We start from the raw sequence: 18,018 nt of genomic DNA, 5'->3' as shown, positions 1-18,018 counted from the left end.
GTCACCCGCAAGATTCTACCTTCAATGACAACGCCTTGTAAGCCTGCAGTTACATGTAAAAATCTGAACGACTTACCCGCTTGGTGGTGGAGTACTGAATGTCCGGCACGATGTAGTCCTTCATGTTGTTGTACATGAGGGAGATGAGGGCGTCCTTTGGGCCACATACTCCACGGAAGTCGTCCATATCGATAGCCCACGTCATGGCGCCACCGTAGCCCTTCGCCTTGATGAAGTCCATCTTGATCTGTACACTCTTTGGATTCTCGAAGCCCACCCACTGAGTACCTGTGGCCAGGATACAGGTATAAAATCAGTGTCTCATAGTCCATCCAGATCGTTATAAACCTCTACTACCTATACAGTGGTGGATGCACCACTCACGCATTTATTTGCTTATTCTCTTTCTCCCTCACATATACACACACGCGCGCACACACATGCACACACTAACAGACACACACACACACACACACACACACACACACACACACACACACACAGTCACTTTAGAAGTGAATGAGCCGAGTGAGTAGCATTACAAAGTAACAATATCTTGTAAGTTTTTTTCTCATTGCAAGTGTGATGTGTTGTTCCATGAATGGTCGCTAGATGATATCATAATCAAGATGGAGCTGAGAAGGCTTTCTATGTGCTAGAATTTGTCAAAAGAAAGAGTGCAACGAATGTCCAACGAAAATTTGGGATGAAGTGCGGGAAAGCAGCACCAACCAGAAAGGCAATCTACAGTTGGCCTGTAATGTCGTTGAAACTGGTTTTTTCTGTGACAAGAAGAGAAGCAGTCGGCCAGATGTGAATTCAAATGACATTAAACGAGTGAGAGAAGCTTTCACAAGGAACCCGGCATAATCTCTACGTAGAGCTTCACGCGTGTTGGAAATGTCAACAACGACTGTGTGGTGTGTTACGCGTAAAAAATTAAACAGGAAACCATTTAGACTACAGCTAGTGCAGAAGTTATACCCTAAAGACAAGGACCAGAAATTCAAATTTTGCTGTATATTGAAGGTTGAACACGATGGTTTTGTGACATCGATAATTTTTTCGGACGAGGCAACATTTCATACAAATGGGAAAGTAAACGGACACAATTGTAGGATTTGGGGATTAGAAAAACCGCATAACATTGTTGAGCACGAGTCGGATCCTCCGAATATCAATGTTTTTGCACCATGTCTCACAAGAAACTTTATGGGTCTTTCTTCTTTGAAGAATTGTTACTGGAGAGTGCTTCCTTCAGATGTTGCAGAACTGATTAACGCCATTGTTGCAAACAGAATCAGAGAACTTTGTGCTTCAGTTAGATGGTGCACCCGCATATTTTCACTGTGATGTTAGGGCATATCTGAACACAGTGCTACCCAATCGTTGGCTTGCTCGTTGTGGGAACAACAGATGTATGCTAAAATGGCCTCCTACGTCCCGGGTATTACCCCTTGTGATTTCTTTTTATTAGGTTATGTAAAGGACCTTGTTTATGTCACTCCTCTTCCAGATGATGTTGCGGAATTGAAATGGAGAACTGGACAAGCAACAGCCACAGTCTCAAAATACATATTGGCCCCGTGTGTGGCAAGAGTTAGATTATCGCATCGACGTTTGTAGGAGCATACATGGTTCCCACATGGAGTGCATGTGAAGCGAATGTTGTCAAAAGCCGCCCGGAGTGGCCGAGCGCTTCTAGGCGCTTCAGTCCGGAACCGCGCAACCGCTACGGTCGCAGGTTCGAATCCTGCTTCGGGCATGGATGCGTGTGATGTCCTTAGGTTAGTTAGGTTTAAGTAGTTCTAAGTTCTAGGGGACTGATGACCTCAGAACTTAAGTCCCATAGTGCTCAGAGCCATTTTGTTGTTGTCAAAAACAACTTACAAGTTTACTCTTTCAAATTATGTGTAATATTACTTTGTAATGCTATTCATTCGGATACAATAAAGTTTTTAAAATGTTCCTGGATTTTTGAAAAACACACACACACACACAAAATCATACATTCACTTTTAGAAAAAATAAAGCAGTACGCCTTGAACAACTAGAGATAGCACGTTCATATTCACAGGGCATGTACGTTAATATGTTCTGCAGAAATGATCAGCATGTATCCTGTTGCCATAGACTCTGATAATTTGTTCCATGCGTCATGTTATCGACGCGAATAAGGCGCGAATGGCGAAGAGGACGCAGATCTGTCCTGCAATGCCATTCGCACGAGGTGTCGATCTTCTCAGGGGGTGTCTGGGTGATGCGACCTGACCCACCTCGTCGTGTTCTACGGCCTTCAGAGAACCATTCTGTACACACACCCCTTGCACTGCCGAAACACTTCGCCCCAGGCGTGCAGCAATTTCCCGAATGGATGCACCATAATCTCTCATGCCAATAATGCACCTTCTTTCAAATTCACTGATTTGATGGTATGACTCGCGCATAAGTGTGCGGGGCATCCTGCACTTCTGCACAAGTCACACTGACCCATTGCCTTCGGTTTGTAGCGACATCGAGAACCGCAGGCGGCACATTCTACCGATAGGTGGACTTATGCAGCGATATCGATGTTGACCTTGAACCCTCAGCTCGACATGATACAAATACTAACAATTTCTGCAGAACACACTAGATACACTTCCTGTGAATATGAATGTCCTACTCTAGTCGTTCAAGATGTTCTGTTTCTTCTAAACATGAGCGTATTTTCATTACAGTAATAATAATTGGTAATAATTGTTTGTGTTCAACAGTAATTTTTGTCCTACACACAATTGCGACTGAATGCCATCAAATATTACTATAAAAACATAACAACCGCCTACCTTACGTGCATAATGGATAATATTAAATTTAATATTTTCTGGGCGAGCTGTTCTGGGCGCTACAGTCTGGAACCGAGCGACCGCTACGGTCGCAGGTTCGAATCCTCCCTCGGGCATGGATGTGTGTGATGTCCTTAGGGTAGTTATGTTTAATTAGTGCTAAGTTCTAGGGGACTGATGACCTCAGAAGTTAAGTCCCATAGTGCTCAGAGCCATTTGAACCATTTTTTAATATTTTCATTAGTTTAAAGACATTAATTCTGTTATGAATCGTGAGCACATTGCCTTCTCCCCTGCGTCAATTAATCAACTTGTGGTTTCCCAGGTGTAGGTAAACTATTCTGCGTGATTTCGAACCGGACATTTCGAAGCACCATTTTTCGGTGAGCGCTGAAGTGATACTGAATTTTGACGCAAACATACAACTGGTAAACGCGTAATTCGTGATTAATGTTTGAATAAGACTTAAGCATTCCACTTGGTTGGTATGGAATCTATACTTACCTTTGTATGCGTATGGAACTTTCCCCGCTTCATCCCATTTCTCCGTCCATCCACCCACTTCTTGGATCTCGAGACATATCTGCAAGTCGCAAATCAGTCATTGAATTAACAACCGAGTTCCTCCCCTCCAGTAAAGTAAAAATTATTATTAAATGCATAAAACAAAAAACTTCCTTTTCTTTACTCTGAGGCCTCTAAGCCAGGATGTAGTTTTCCCAATTACATTGGTTATACTCCTACATAAACTAATCATTTTCAGATCCGTCATTTAGTATAGATCGTGAAGCTAGAATGTGTCATTAAATTTCATCCCGAGAAAGTTAAGCTGTTAGTTCATATGCAAGTCTTCCTTCTGTCTGAATGTTCCTCGGCACTCCCCATGCGCCTCAAGCGCCATGCCTGCTACTCCTGCGCCTTAGTATCTCCCGGTATCCTTAGTGGCGTCCCACTATACTCCATAGCACTACCGCTCTTTCTTTACTTATTGTTGTGTCCTCACTAACCATAATAGCATTCGCTATGAAAACATTCCCATTATTCTTAATATGTGGGAGGAATTTCGAAGGTAACACCGTCCTAAGAAACATTCGCTACTGCTAAAAATGGGTAACATCTTCTGGTCAGCTATGTGTAAATGGAGCAAAATAAATGTGAACAGCCATCTGAAGATGAACCAATAAGTGCTCTGTTTTCTAAAAAATGAAACAATTAACGTTGGCTGGTTGTTACCTTCACTTTTGGAAAGAAACGGCCTTTATTTAAATCGTTATTATTGCTACTACTGTGCTTATTGTAGCCAGTTTTTGGATTTAACAAAAAAAATATTGGAGATATTGACTAAAAGCAGTGGAGATTGTTCTATTGCCCAACAAATATTCCGATGAGTCACAGCAAGGTAGCAAAATTATAAAGTAAGTGTTTAATTTTACATGGATACTATTTTTCTACAAGGTCCATGAGTAACATTTATTTCTTCAGTTCAGTTGGATAACAACGACAGTGACAATTCCAATCTAAATCTGTCTTCCTTCCAATCTAAATTTTACACTGCAACACCAGTTACGAGTTTCATACAATAAGGTTAAAAGTGTCTAGTGCTAATAAAAGCAAATGAAAATACTCGTAGACGCATATAGAGGTTATTTTGTAACACATTCGGTCTAAGAAAAACTCCAGAGGGCATAAGTAGAATCATTTATCTTTAATATCATTTACAGTATGTATTCGGATATGTGTTTTTTGTTATAAAAAGTTTATTCATTCTACTAGCACCTATGATTACAAAACGCCCCTAATCGTTTTACTCTATTCTCCTCTACCTCTACGTAAATCTGCAGGAATATTCTTCTTCTATGTCATTGATGGACATATCCCATGCGTTCAAATATTGTGGTGCCCCACATTTTTATTCATCTGGTATGTGTTTTGGAAGTATTTCTTAACGAATGCTCTTAACATACCTATACCATTATATGGGCTTAAGAATGTTGAAAATCGTTTCTGTCGCGTATCGTTTCGTTTCTTTTTTTTCTGATATTGATATTCTTGCCGAAAGTCTACATAAATCTATCTCCATTTTACGGTACAAACTCCCAAACCATTTGTGATAATGGTTCTAAAACTGTGTTAATTCTTATGCGTTTATCAGAGACAAATCCCGTTGATAAATAAGTATTCTTCTTTCCAAAATTTACAATTTGATCTATTTTCTTGGTGTTACGTCCTATAATTTGCAATTTTCAGCTCTTTGATTACATAGCTTCAGTAGCTGCTACTGTTCCTATCCATCTTCCAAGGTATCTTCGCTTTTTGCACCAATTACCACATCATTATTTCGTTATGATCTTGTTTGCATTTACCTCACAATTTCTATATTTCTGGAGCAAAGATTTATCTTCAACGAATTGGTCAGTAGCGCACTGTAACGAGTAAGTTACTGTATTACCATTTATTTTCAATTTTTACACTTTTACTATCCTATAGCGTTTTTTGTGAATCTTGCATATAGAGTGAAATGATTTAAATAAATTTGTAAATTAAGTTCAGATTTTAGTATACAGTTTTAATTTAGTGTTTGAATTACCATTATTAATGCTGGAATGATTTCCAGCGACTTTAAAGCTGCTCATAGCTTGCCTGAACGTGTACTTCAATCGGAATTTACCGTATATAAATACACACAGTGGTATATTCAAAAAGTGGTATATTGTCTACAGTTATTTCTTATTGGCAAAAAGTGTGATGTATTGTTGATCCACCAACTCTAAGGCCTGCTGATATTTCAGCATGTGTATCTTGGTATTTTTGCGATAACGCATGTATAATAATTTCTTCCATAAAGTACAGGGGTGGACAAAAATATGAAAACATAAAAAACACGACACAATGTCATGCCTAATACGACTTAGGAAACCCGCTGGCAGTAACCCAGAGTAAACATGGGGACCATGAATACCACGATTTGGCTGCCGAAATCATCACGAAATCCGCACCATATTTCACTCTTGGGACGTAAGTTAGACCAGAAGTTGGAAACAGTATGAAACAGTCTGCTCCATAATCCAGGTTTTACGGCCTCAGCACCACGTTTTCCTGTTGTGGGCGTTTGTATCACTGATGAGTGGTTTTGAAATTGCAGGTCGGCTCGCAGTTTTCAGTTTATGGAGTCACTTCATGTTGTTTTGGTGCTGACAGAATTCGCGAGTGCGACATTCAGTTCTGCAGTGACTTCCGCAGCGGTAGCCCTCTTATATTTCGCCACATTCTCTTCAATAACTTTTTGCCACCATGGCTCAATACGCACAATTGTCGGCGTTGATGGATGATATTTTTCGGCTTTCCTTGCATGTGCATAAACTTCCGAAATGGTACCATTAGAAGTATTTTGCGTACCTTGGTTATGGAAGTACCCACCATACGGCGTCAACAGTTTGCCTACGTTCAAGTATATTTAGCTTCCCCATAGTGCACTCACAGCTACACAGAATACTGTTCTGACCACTTCTGCCACTTACAACGCATTTAAGACGTTTCACAGATGCAACATGCAGACTTGGCTAGGACCTTCATTTATGTTCAAGCATTCATTTCTTGCGGTGTTTATATATTTTTATCCAGCCCCTGTATGTTCACGGTGGTTACTAAGCTGTGTGCGTGGTTATATCGATTCCTGTGCTTGACAAAACTCGTTTCCTAGTGTTGCCTAGATAAGGCTCTCTTGATCCGAGCTTAGCCTGTCATGCATTTCAGCAAGCGCGCTGATCAGACGTGGTCGGCTGAGCTTTGGCGGTTCTAATGGAACGTCACGTGGTATCAAGCCTTGTACCTCGGATCCGCGTTTGTTCCTCATCGTGTCTGCACGTACGATGTTTACTTCGCGGGTGAGCCTTCGCCTACTGGGGACTTGCTACTTCATTCTGGCTATGCGGTGACGGGTTGTGTTCTGGAGTTGGGCTTCGGGCGTATTACCGCTTCCTTGGTTGGCGGAAATGACCACATATACTGTCCATAATTTGCGTAGGGCTGGCCGCTGTGGCCGAGCGGTTCTAGGCGCTTCAGTCCGGACCCGCACTGCTGCTACGGTCGCAGGTTCGAATCCTGCCTAAGGCATGGATGTGTGTGATGTCCTCAGGTTAGTTAGGTTTACTTAGTTCTAAGTCTAGAGGACTGATGACCTCAGATGTTAAGTCCCACAGTGCTACCGAGCGAGGTGGCGCAGTGGTTAGCACACTGGACTCGCATTCGGGAGGACGACGGTTCAATCCCGTCGCCGGCCATCCTGATTTAGGTTTTCCGTGATTTCCCTAAATCGCTTCAGGCAAATGCCGGGATGGTTCCTTTGAAAGGGCACTGCCGATTTCCTTCCCCATCCTTCCCTCACCCGAGCTTGCGCTCCGTCTCTAATGACCTCGTTGTCGACGGGTCGTTAAACACTAATATCCTCCTCCTCCTCCTCCTCCGTCTAGGGGACTGATGGCCTCAGATGTTAGGTCCCACAGTGCTCAGAGCCAGCCAGCCCATAGTGCTCAGAGCCTTTTGCGTCGGCGTGATACAGGAACGATAGTTGCAACATTTTGTGACGTCGGTCAGGATTCGCGAAACCCCCTCCTTTTAAGGTCACCTCTGAGTGTCGTTTCTTTTTTTTTACGGTAAGCGGATTCGGATCGCTGTAATGGCCGTGTCTGGCCGATGCCTTTGTGTGGAGCAGTATTCCGGAGATAATAATCTGTCTAAAACAAGTATTCATTTCACTGTAAGAGGGTAACAGTTTCAGGAGGTGTAAGGGTTTTCTAAATTAAAGTTTCAGTTTCTGTTGTGTCCTCTGTTTAAGTGCCTTTTTTATATTTATTTCCTTATCAGATAGTAGTTGGCCAAATGGACTCAGTTTTATACTCTCATGTTTCTGTTGTGATTGAGGGGCGGGGAAGGGGGTGGGGGAGAGCTGCGTACCGACTGTCATTCGCTTGCTGTGTAAACTTACTTTTTACTGTGTGTGTATGTTTTCGAACTTGTCGAGCAACTGTCTGGGAGATCAGCCGCATTTCGAGCCGTTACTCTATTTGTCTAATTTATATGCTTGAGGCCGTAAGCTTGCTCGGCATTTCGTTCTCATAAAAGTGCTCGGTAAACCCCTCAGTCTGCTCCACAGGTGTGTACGTCATTCTCTGATTACGCACATTCTCGAAATAGGCTGTTTCACAGCCATGTACGTAGAGTTAAAAGTCAAAAGTCTGCGTCATAGACGAGTACATTGTTTTAAATTCATTGCCTCCCCTTGCCTGCTTCACAGCAATGAATGTAAAGTTACAAGGAATTTTGTCTGTATGATTGAAATTTGTTGAACCTTAAGTCTGCTTCTCAGACTTGAACATTTTTTTAAAATTCTGTATGTAGTTGATTGTGGTGTCACCGCCAGACACCACACTTGCTAGGTGGTAGTTTTAAATCGGCCGCGGTCCATTAGTACATGTCGGACCCGCGTGTCGCCACTGTGTGATCGCAGACCGAGCGCCACCACAAGGCAGGTCTCGAGATACGGAATAGCACTCGCCCCAGTTGTACGGACGACGTAGCTAGCGATGCACACTGTCGAAGCCTCGCTCATTTGCAGAGCAGATAGCTAGAATAGCCTTCAGCTAAGTCAATGGCTACGACCTAGCAAGGCGCCATTAGTAACATTGCATGTATCTACAGAGTCTCACTTGTATTGTCAAGAGCGATGTACCACAAGTATGGATTAAAGTTAAGTATTCCAGAAGCTACGTACTTTTCTTTATAGCATTCATTACGTATCCTGTTACAGACTTATCTCTTGCCTGCATGAACTAAACGCGTGCCTTTCGGCTACTTCCGTGGCGTGGCTGTCTAAATACGCCACAACATTGATGTTTATTGATGCAAAAGAATTCTCCACAAACGTGTACATTATTCTAAACTTTCTGGTTTCTATGAACATGGAATTTCTTTTAGTTGCTTCACAGCAGTATGTGTAAAGCTTTAAAATTTTAATAATTTTCTCACCTTTTGGTATCTAGTGGTGCAAAAATCTGCTTCACAGACGTGTACATTGTTTCACATTCCTGCTTTCCCTGATTTAGCAAACTAGTGAGGTAACGATTGCTTCTGTTTGCTTTTCGGCTCTCCAAATACTTTTTTAAAAACTTTTTGGAATTTACTGATGCTACTGTGTGTTCTGTACTCTGTCGGCTTCACAGATGTAAATACGTAATTTTTTGAGTCAGCTGTTTGCCGTTGTGCAGTACAGTATCTGTTTGAAAATTTTTTTATAATTTTTTTTTATTTCTCAGAACCTAAAGATTTGTATTAAGCCTTCCCCTGAGTGGAGAACAATTATTACTTTCTTTAAAATTTAAATATCTCTCTCTGGGCTTGCCGCGTTGGTCGAGTGGTTCTAAGCGCTTCAGTCCGCAACCGCGCTACTGCTACGGTCGCAGGTTCGAATCCTGCTTCGGGCATGGATGTGTATGATGTCCTTAGGTTAGTTAAGTTTAAGTAGTTCTAAGTTCTAAGGGAGTGATTACCCCAGATGTTAAGTCCCGTACTCATATGGTTCAAATGGCTCTGAGCACTATGCGACTTAACTTCTGAGGTCATCAGTCGCCTAGAACTTAGAGCCAATTAAACCTAACTAACCTAAGGACATCACACACATCCATGCCCGAGGCAGGATTCGAACCTGCGACCCTAGCGGTCGCTCGGCTCCAGACTGTAGCACCTAGAACCGCACGGCCACTCCGGCCGGCAGTCCCGTACTGGTCATGGCCATTTGAACCATTTCTTTCTGAGACAAACCAATAAATAATTTTAGTTCGAAAGATTTTTCTTTGCTTAGCACCTTACTAGACCCAGATCCTAGTTCACTTGCGGTTCAGTGGTTTTTAAATTAAAGGTCCGCGTTCTGCCCTAGACAGGCTAATCACGCCTTACCGACCACCGTGTTGTCGTCTGCCAATAGCGTCATCAGATATGGCTTAGAAAAGCATGTGGACAGCACAGTCCCGGACATTGTCGGATCTCTTGACGGTGGAACCGTTACTAATCGGTCGAGTGGGTCCTCTGTTGGCCTCACGAGGCTGAGTACGCCCCCTGTTAGTCCTCACACGAAAGAAAAACGACTGGCAGTACCAGGAATTGAAGCCGGGCGCCCCAGCATGGCAGTCGGCCACGCCACCCACTCCGCTACGGAGGCAGCCTGTGCGCTACTCGACTGATTGTTACTCCCGGAGCCACTCTCTGCTACCGTTGAACTTGTGGGGAGTGATGATCTGCGAGTAGTAAGGTTCTGAGGGAAAATAAAATGAAGTAAAATTGTTCATTGATTTGTCCCAGAGGGCGATTTTTAAATTTGAAAGCGAGTAATGAAATGAAATGAAATGAAATGTGGTGTCACGAGGGCCTCCCGTCGGGCAGACCGTTCGCCTGGTGCAAGTCTTTCGATTTGACGCCACTTCGGCGACTTGCGCGTCGATGGGGATGAAATGATGATGATTAAGACAACACAACACCCAGACCCTGAGCGGAGACAATCTCCGACCCAGCCAGGAATCGAACCCGGGCCCTTAGGATTGACAGTTTGTCGCGCTGATCACTCAGCTATCGGGGGCGAACAAAGCGAGTAATATTTGCTCGCCACATAGGCCAAGTTTTAAAACAAATCTTTAAGTTCTGAGAAATAGCTAAAAATTTATCACACATTTATTCAAAGAGATTCTGTAATACACATCAGCAAAATGCTGACATAAGAAATAATATATGTATGTCCGTGAAGCAGACAGAAGAGATAACAGACCGTAGCACTAGTAAATACCAAGAATTTGAAAAAAAAAATTAAATACGCAGCTGAAAAGGACGCAGAAGGAATTGTTATCTCACTAGTTTGTATAGACAGGGAAAGCAGAAATGTGAAATAATGTACACGTCACTGAAGCAGATTTTCGCACCACTATATCTCACAAGATGAGTCAATTTCTACAGTTTTAAAGCGTTCCGTATGTGGCTGTGAAGCAGCTAAATAGAACTGCATATTCACAGAAACCAGAATATTTAGAATAATGTATACGCCTGTGAAGCAGACCGAGGCGTTTAGCAAGCACTTTTATGAGTAACGAAATCCCAGGCAGTCTTAGCACCTCAAGCACGTAAATTAGGCGACTGCAGTAACGGCTGGAAGCGCGGCCGACGTTCCAGTCAGTTGTTTGACAAATTCTAAAACGTACACACAAAATACAAATTAAATTTAGACAACACGTGCATGAAATCATTAAGCAGTCCCCCAATCACAACTGAAGCACGAGGGTATACAGCTGAGTCCATTTGATCCAGTAGTATCTGGTAAGAGAATAAATATACAAGGTCATTTAAAGTGACGGGACAAGAAGACCGAAGCAACTGCGCAAACACCGATACTGCACACCAATAACTCTACATTCACGCCCAATACGTTTCCGCGAGAAAGTCAAATTCCTCGGTGTCTGGCTGGACCGGAAATTACTCTGGGGGGGGACCACATACAACACAGGACCAACCGAGCTAGCGCGAGGCTCAAACAGCTCTACCCTATGCTCAACAGGCGTAGCACACTGAACAGAAGGGTGTCGAGGTCCATGTACATGAAACTTATCCGACCCCTGATGACGTACGCAGCTCCTGTCTGGGGAAACGCTGCGCCTACACGCCTGCGCCGTCTGCAGCTCATACAAAACAAAGTACTCAAAATCATAAGCAATGCTCCACGATACACACGCATCGCGGACCTTCACCGGGAATACCGACTTGAGACTCTCACGGAGGTAATCCACAAACACACCACAAGACTATACAGAAACTCCAGACATTCGCTGAACCCGTTTATTCTGAATCTGGGGAACTACGACCACAACCATAGATGGAAACATAAAAGACATACGTGTAAGGACCTAACATCTATGGCCAAGCACACGCAAGCACAACGGCACAGGTGAGCCCCTGTTAATCAGACGCCATTACTGGATACCCAGCTGGAATACACTGCCGAATAACTGGCACCACGCAGGGAAGCCGTACCGTACACTGCATGCGGCGAAGCTCCACACATCCCCCACACAGTGAGATGATGTATGGCCGATCTCCCACTACTATATAACGATCTTGATTGTTCCAGGAATCTAGCGGCTGCAGCAACTGGGGATACATCGCCATCGCTTGCCACGGTAACGATGCATGATACCCATACTAACAAATCCAACCTCGCATGAACTATCGCAGATAGTAAGCCACTACTGCTCTTACTACCCATCCCACTGTTGCAGAGGTTTTTTTCCCACGGCACGAGCCTTGGCACTTTATTCCCTCTGCTCTTCAAATCGCTACCCTCACTCGCGTTTCGTCCATTATCTATCACCTGATGGACCGTGTTAATGCGTAGTCTTACCCAGACGCACGGATAACATCACAGCCCAGCATCCTGTGATCCACTTACTTGATAACTAACATGTTTGCGGTGGTGACAGCAGAACTTTTGGTTTGGTCACCACGTTGGTGCGGGCGTGGAGGGGCCCCATCTCTACACAACAGACAAAAAAGTTGAACTTAGGAAACACAAATGCTTTCTGAAACTGATACCCCATTACAATCAAATAAGTACTTGTTTTAGAGCAGTTCTTATCGACAGGCTGCTGATCCACAGAAAGGCATCGCCCATACATGGCCAGTACAACGATCGGAATCTGTTTAATATCAAAAAGCAAACGACTCTCAGAGACGACTGCACTGGGAGGGGCTATCGTCTCGTGAATCTCGCCCACAAAAATGTTTCTCACCTTCGTTTTTGCATCAGGCTGACGCAAATCATGGACAGCGTATGTGGCCACATCATCCAGTCAAGGCAGCAGGAACATGCCTGAAGTCCAATTCCAGAATATGCATAATATTACCCATCAGAGCATAGCTGGGGTGAAGTTGCAACTACCCAGTAGGCGAACGCTCGGCCCGCGAAATAAATATCAACCGTACAGATACAATGAGCAATCACTACGGTTCCGAGGTACAAACCTCGATACCACGAGCCCTCTGTTCAAAACCAATCATCCTTTTTATTTATTTTATATATTTATTTTTTCATTTATCTACCAATTTCCGTAAAAAGTTACTACACGATTTTTTGTTATCAATTGGGGGGGTACAAGTGCGACATATTAATTGTAAAATTACTACTGGATTTCACAGTCATATATATACAGTGTGGTCAGAAAATGTCTGAAACGCTTGTAGGGATGTTGCACGGCAAGTTGTACTGAGATATGAATGTTACAAAAAAAAAAGTCGATACGTTGCGCCGTTTCCGGGTTATTTAGCATTGAAGTTAGCCAATCAGATCGTCGCGCGCGTAAATTCAAGTTTCAGCTAACGAGAGAAACCACTCGCTGGGCAACGCCGCCCGTGGCAGGCCGCTTGAATGCGAGCGCGCGAAGCCCCGATTGGCTAAATTCTATGCTAAATAACTCGGAAACGGAGCAACGTATCGAATTTCTATCTTAACATTTATGTCTCAGTACAATCTGCCCTGTAACATCCCTACAAGCATTTCACACATTTTCTGACCACGTATGTGTGAGTGTGTGGGGCGGGGGGGAGGGGGGGTGTATGTGTAGTTGTGTGTATGGTATTTTCAAGGGTTACAGTGTTTTAAACACTCATATCCTTATACTTCATTATTATACATTTGTTATAGTCATTCTTATATTTTATTGCTCTTTTTTCTTCTGGAAGATTTTGTGCTCTCCCTTGTATGATACCGTTCGTAGAAACATTCGAACCGGAGAAATTCCGAACACCACGAGCGTCTCCAGAAAGCAGGTTTGCCACAGTGACATTTCTTTGCATGAATCTCATTTGGCAAAGATACGTCATTAACATTACTCAGGGTTTCATGCGCTGGCAATAATTTCGCGGCAAACCACGCATAACAGATCACTTTATCGAAAACTGGCGCTTACAAGTGATTATAAATCAAGATACACAAAAGAATTCCACCAAAAACAATTTGAAATAAATTCTCATTTATTTATTTTTAAATTCATTCGCCAGTCATACTATTAGTAGACGATTAAGGACAGCGTTATTTCAATAAACACTGGAAAAACATTCGTGTAGTAATCTTCTACGGTCATTCCTAGAAAAACGAAAAATAATGACAGTAATCAGGTTTCGAAAAGAGGGGGCAAAATTATGGAGCCGTGACGCTAGCTACTGTACCACTGCTTCTGTTAAACCAATCGCTCGCTAAAAGGCAGATAAAATACCCCAAAAACTTTGAACGGTCGTTTTCCCAGAAATTGGTGAGTATAAATGGCTAAGCCGAGACACGCATTCGGTTATTTGGATTCTTCTTTCACCGACCGAAGTTTCTGGGAAGTCCTGTTATGGCACTTGCCCTTTTTTCCTCGTAAGCAACACTACGCAAAGAGTTTCCTCAAACACAGTAATCGATATAACCACGCGCATGACTCAGTTACTCATAGATTCGTATAATTTTTATAGTCTGCCACACTTTCTTATGAATTACCGTAATGTATTTCCCATAATAATCTTAGGGTTGAAGCTCTTTTCTTCCGTGTTTGCATTAACAATACGCATGTTTGTGGATAGGGTGCGCCTTTAGCAAATCACAATTTTGTTTTTTAAAAACAAATTTATGTTTTGCTAAAGGCGGACCCTACCCAAAAACATACGTATTCTATTTTCCCATCACTCGCTACATCCTCTTTGTTGAGGCAAGGGTCCGCAGCTCGTGGACGTGCGGTAGCGTTCTCGCTTCCCACGCCCGTGTTCCCGGGTTCGATTCCCGGCGGGGTCAGGGATTTTCTCTGCCTTGTGATGACTGGGTGTTGTGTGCTGTCCTTAGGTTAGTTAGGTTTAAGTAGTTCTAAGTTCTAGGGGATTGATGACCATAGATGTTAAGTCCCATAGTGCTCAGAGCCGTTTGAACCCCATTTGAGACAAGGCGATGACCTGTGCGCCCATGTAGCATACGCACCTCGTAGTAGGCGAGGAAGCCCTTGGCCTGCGTGTAGTTGCCCGGCTTGCCGCCGCCCGCCTCCTTGTTGATGTACGTGCCGAGCTTGTAGTCCTTGTTGCCCGCGCTGAGCGTGAAGCTGCGACCGTAGAAGGGCACGCCCACCACCAACTTGTGCGCGGGGCAGCCCATGTCCTGCCACAGCTTCAGCCCGTCGTGCTGCAAAACACAAGCGGCTACGTCACGTCATTCCTGGACAGCTAACATAGTGTATTACAGACTAAGAAGGAAAGGCTGAAAGGTGGAAGGAATACACAGAGAGGCTATACGGAAGAGAGAAACTGGAAGACAACACTGTGTGAAGGAAAAGGAAGTTGACATATACCAAGGCGACACAAATCATGGGATATCTCCCAATATCGTGCCGATCCTCCTTTTGCCCAGCACAGTGAAGCAGCTGAACGTGGCATGGACTCAACAGGTCGCTGGAAGTCTCCTCCAGAAATATTGAGCGATGCTACATGTCATTGTTGTTGTGGTCTTCAGTCCTGAGACTGGTTTGATGCAGCTCTCCATGCTACTCTATCCTGTGCAAGCTTCTTCATCTCCCAGTACCTACAGCAACCTACATCCTTCTGAATCTGTTTAGTGTATTCCTCTCTTGGTCCCCTCTACGATTTTTACCCTCCACGCTGAATTCCAAGACTAAATTGGTGATCCCTTGATGCCCCAGAATATGCCCTACCAACCGATCCCTTCTTCTAGTCAAGTTGTGCCACAAACTCCTCTTCTCCCCAGTTTTGTTCAATACCTCCTCATTAGTTATGTGATCTACCCATATAATCTTCAGCATTCTTCTGTAGCACCACATTTCGAAAGCTTCTATTCTCTTCTTGTCCAAACTATTTATCGTCCATGTTTCACTTCCATACATGGCTACACTCCATACAAATACTTTCAGAAACGACTTCCTCACACTTAAATCTATACTCGATGTCAACAAATTTCACTTCTTCAGAAACGCTTTCCTTGTCATTGCCGGTCTACATTTTATATCCTCTCTACTTCGACCATCATCAGTTATTTTTCTCCCCAAATAGCAAAACTCATTTACTTCTTTAAGCGTCTCAATTCCTAATCTAATTCCCACAACATCACCTGATTTAATTCGACTACATTCCAATATTCTCGTTTTGCTTTTGTTGATGTTCATTTTATATCCTCCTTTCAAGACACTATCCATTCCGTTCAACTACTCTTCCAAGTCCTTTGCTGTCTCTGACAGAATTACAATGTCATCGGCGAACCTCAAAGTTTTTATTTCTGCTACCTCTATAGTCGTCCATAATTGCGAAGGTGTTGCCGGTGCAAGATTTTGTGCACAAACTGACCTCTCAATTAACTCCGTTAAATGTTCGACAAGATTCATGTCTTGCGATCTGGGTGGCCTAATCATTCGCTCGAATTGTCGAGAATATTCTGACATGGTGCTGTGTCATCCATTAAAATTTCTTAGTTGTTTGGCAACATGATGTCCATGAATAGCTGCAAATTGTCTCCAAGTAGCCGAATATAACCATTTCTAGCCAGTGAGTAGTTCAGTTGGACCAGAGCACGCAGTCAGCCCACACCATTATGGAGCCATCACAAGCCTCCACAGTGCCTTGTTGACAGCCTGGGTCCATGGCATTGTGGGGTCTTTGCTACACTCGAACTCTATCATCAGCTCTTACCGACTGAAATTGGTACTCATCTGATCAGGTCCCGGTTTTCCAGTCGTCTAGGGTCCAATCGACATGGTCACGAGCCCAGGAAAGGCGCTGCAACTATATCGCGCTTTTAACGAAACCGCTCGCATCGGTCGTCTGCTGCCAGAGCTCATTAACCCATAATTTCGCCTCAGTGTCCTAACGGATACGTTCGTCGTACGTCCCGCATTGATTTCTGCTATTATTTCAAGCAGTGTTGCTTGTCTATTAGCACTGATAACTCTAAGGAAATGCCGCTGCTCTTGGTCATTAAGTGAAGTCCGTCGGCCACTTTGTTGTCTGTGGTGGAAGGTAATGTTGACATTTGGTATTCTCGGTACGCTCTTAACACTACTGATCTTGGAATACTGAACTCCTGATGATTTCCGAAATGGAATGTCCCATGTGTCTAGTTCCAACTACCATTCCGCGTTTGAAGTACATTAATTTCCGTCGTGCTGCCATAATCACGTCGCAAACTTTTTCACATGAGTCGGCTGAGTACAAATGACATCTCCGCCCTTTGATACCTTGTGTACGTGATACTACGGCCATCAGTTTTATATATGTTCGTGTCGCTATCCCATCACTCTTGTCACGTCAGTGAAAAGGACAGAAACAAAGATAACATTTTGTGAAGGAAGAGAAAGGTGATATAAATATGTTCTAAAATCTTATAATATATCACGAGCTCAAACGCAATGACGTATCTCGAACAGAATGACCTCCAAGCAGCGTGGATTTCAGAAACATTCGTCATGCCAACTCAATCCATGCTTTTCTCACGTGACAGCAATGAAGTCAGTTGGACTCAATGTGTTTTGATATTTGAAAAGTATTCGATTCTGTATCACACCTCAACTTATTATCGAAAGTACGATCCCATGGGGTATCGAGCGAAACTTATGACTCGATTGAGGATTCGTTAGTAGGGAGAACGGAGCATGTTATGTTGGACGAAGAATCATCGACAGAAGTAGAAGGCACTTCAGGCATGCTCCAGAAAAGTGTGTTGGGTCTCTTGCTGTTCATGTTCTTCGTTAATAATCCGCTAAATAACAGTCTGTTATTACGAATGTATTTTTTAAATAGAGTTTGTTTTTTAATAACAATAAAAATACTGTTTTATACCATTAAAATATATTTTTGTTCATTTCTACCTACTTTTGCCTAGTTTTCTACATAATTTCCGTATCCGTTCAATCATTTGTCATACTGCTCAACAAGTATTTGAATTATGACATCAAAGGAATCTGCCGGCTGTAAAGAAACCCAATCAATGACTGCAGTTTTCACTTCTTCGTCGTCTTTCAAACGCAGACCACCAACGAACTCCTTCAAGTCCCGAAACAAGTTCACGGTCTGGACTGTAAGTTGGATGATCTAATTGTTCCCACCTTATGCTTGTACAGAAATATGTGGCCTT

At 43.2% G+C, this 18,018-nt stretch overlaps 1 protein-coding gene across 1 annotated transcript in view; it reads right to left on the bottom strand.

The window, feature by feature from the left end:
* Nucleotides 1-18,018, bottom strand: part of LOC124622411 (endochitinase) — an 85,738-nt gene that overhangs the window by 8,837 nt on the left and 58,883 nt on the right. The window contains exons 7-9 of the mRNA XM_047148099.1: nucleotides 14,866-15,063; nucleotides 3,333-3,411; nucleotides 77-288 (exon numbers count right to left, since the gene is read on the bottom strand). Of these exons, the coding sequence (XP_047004055.1) occupies nucleotides 77-288; nucleotides 3,333-3,411; nucleotides 14,866-15,063 (489 nt within the window). The remainder of the gene's footprint in view (nucleotides 1-76; nucleotides 289-3,332; nucleotides 3,412-14,865; nucleotides 15,064-18,018) is intronic.

This window comes from Schistocerca americana, chromosome 7 (assembly GCF_021461395.2).
Source record: "Schistocerca americana isolate TAMUIC-IGC-003095 chromosome 7, iqSchAmer2.1, whole genome shotgun sequence".
In the NCBI taxonomy this organism is placed as follows: domain Eukaryota; kingdom Metazoa; phylum Arthropoda; class Insecta; order Orthoptera; family Acrididae; genus Schistocerca; species Schistocerca americana.
This window is presented reverse-complemented; position numbering and strand designations above follow the sequence as displayed.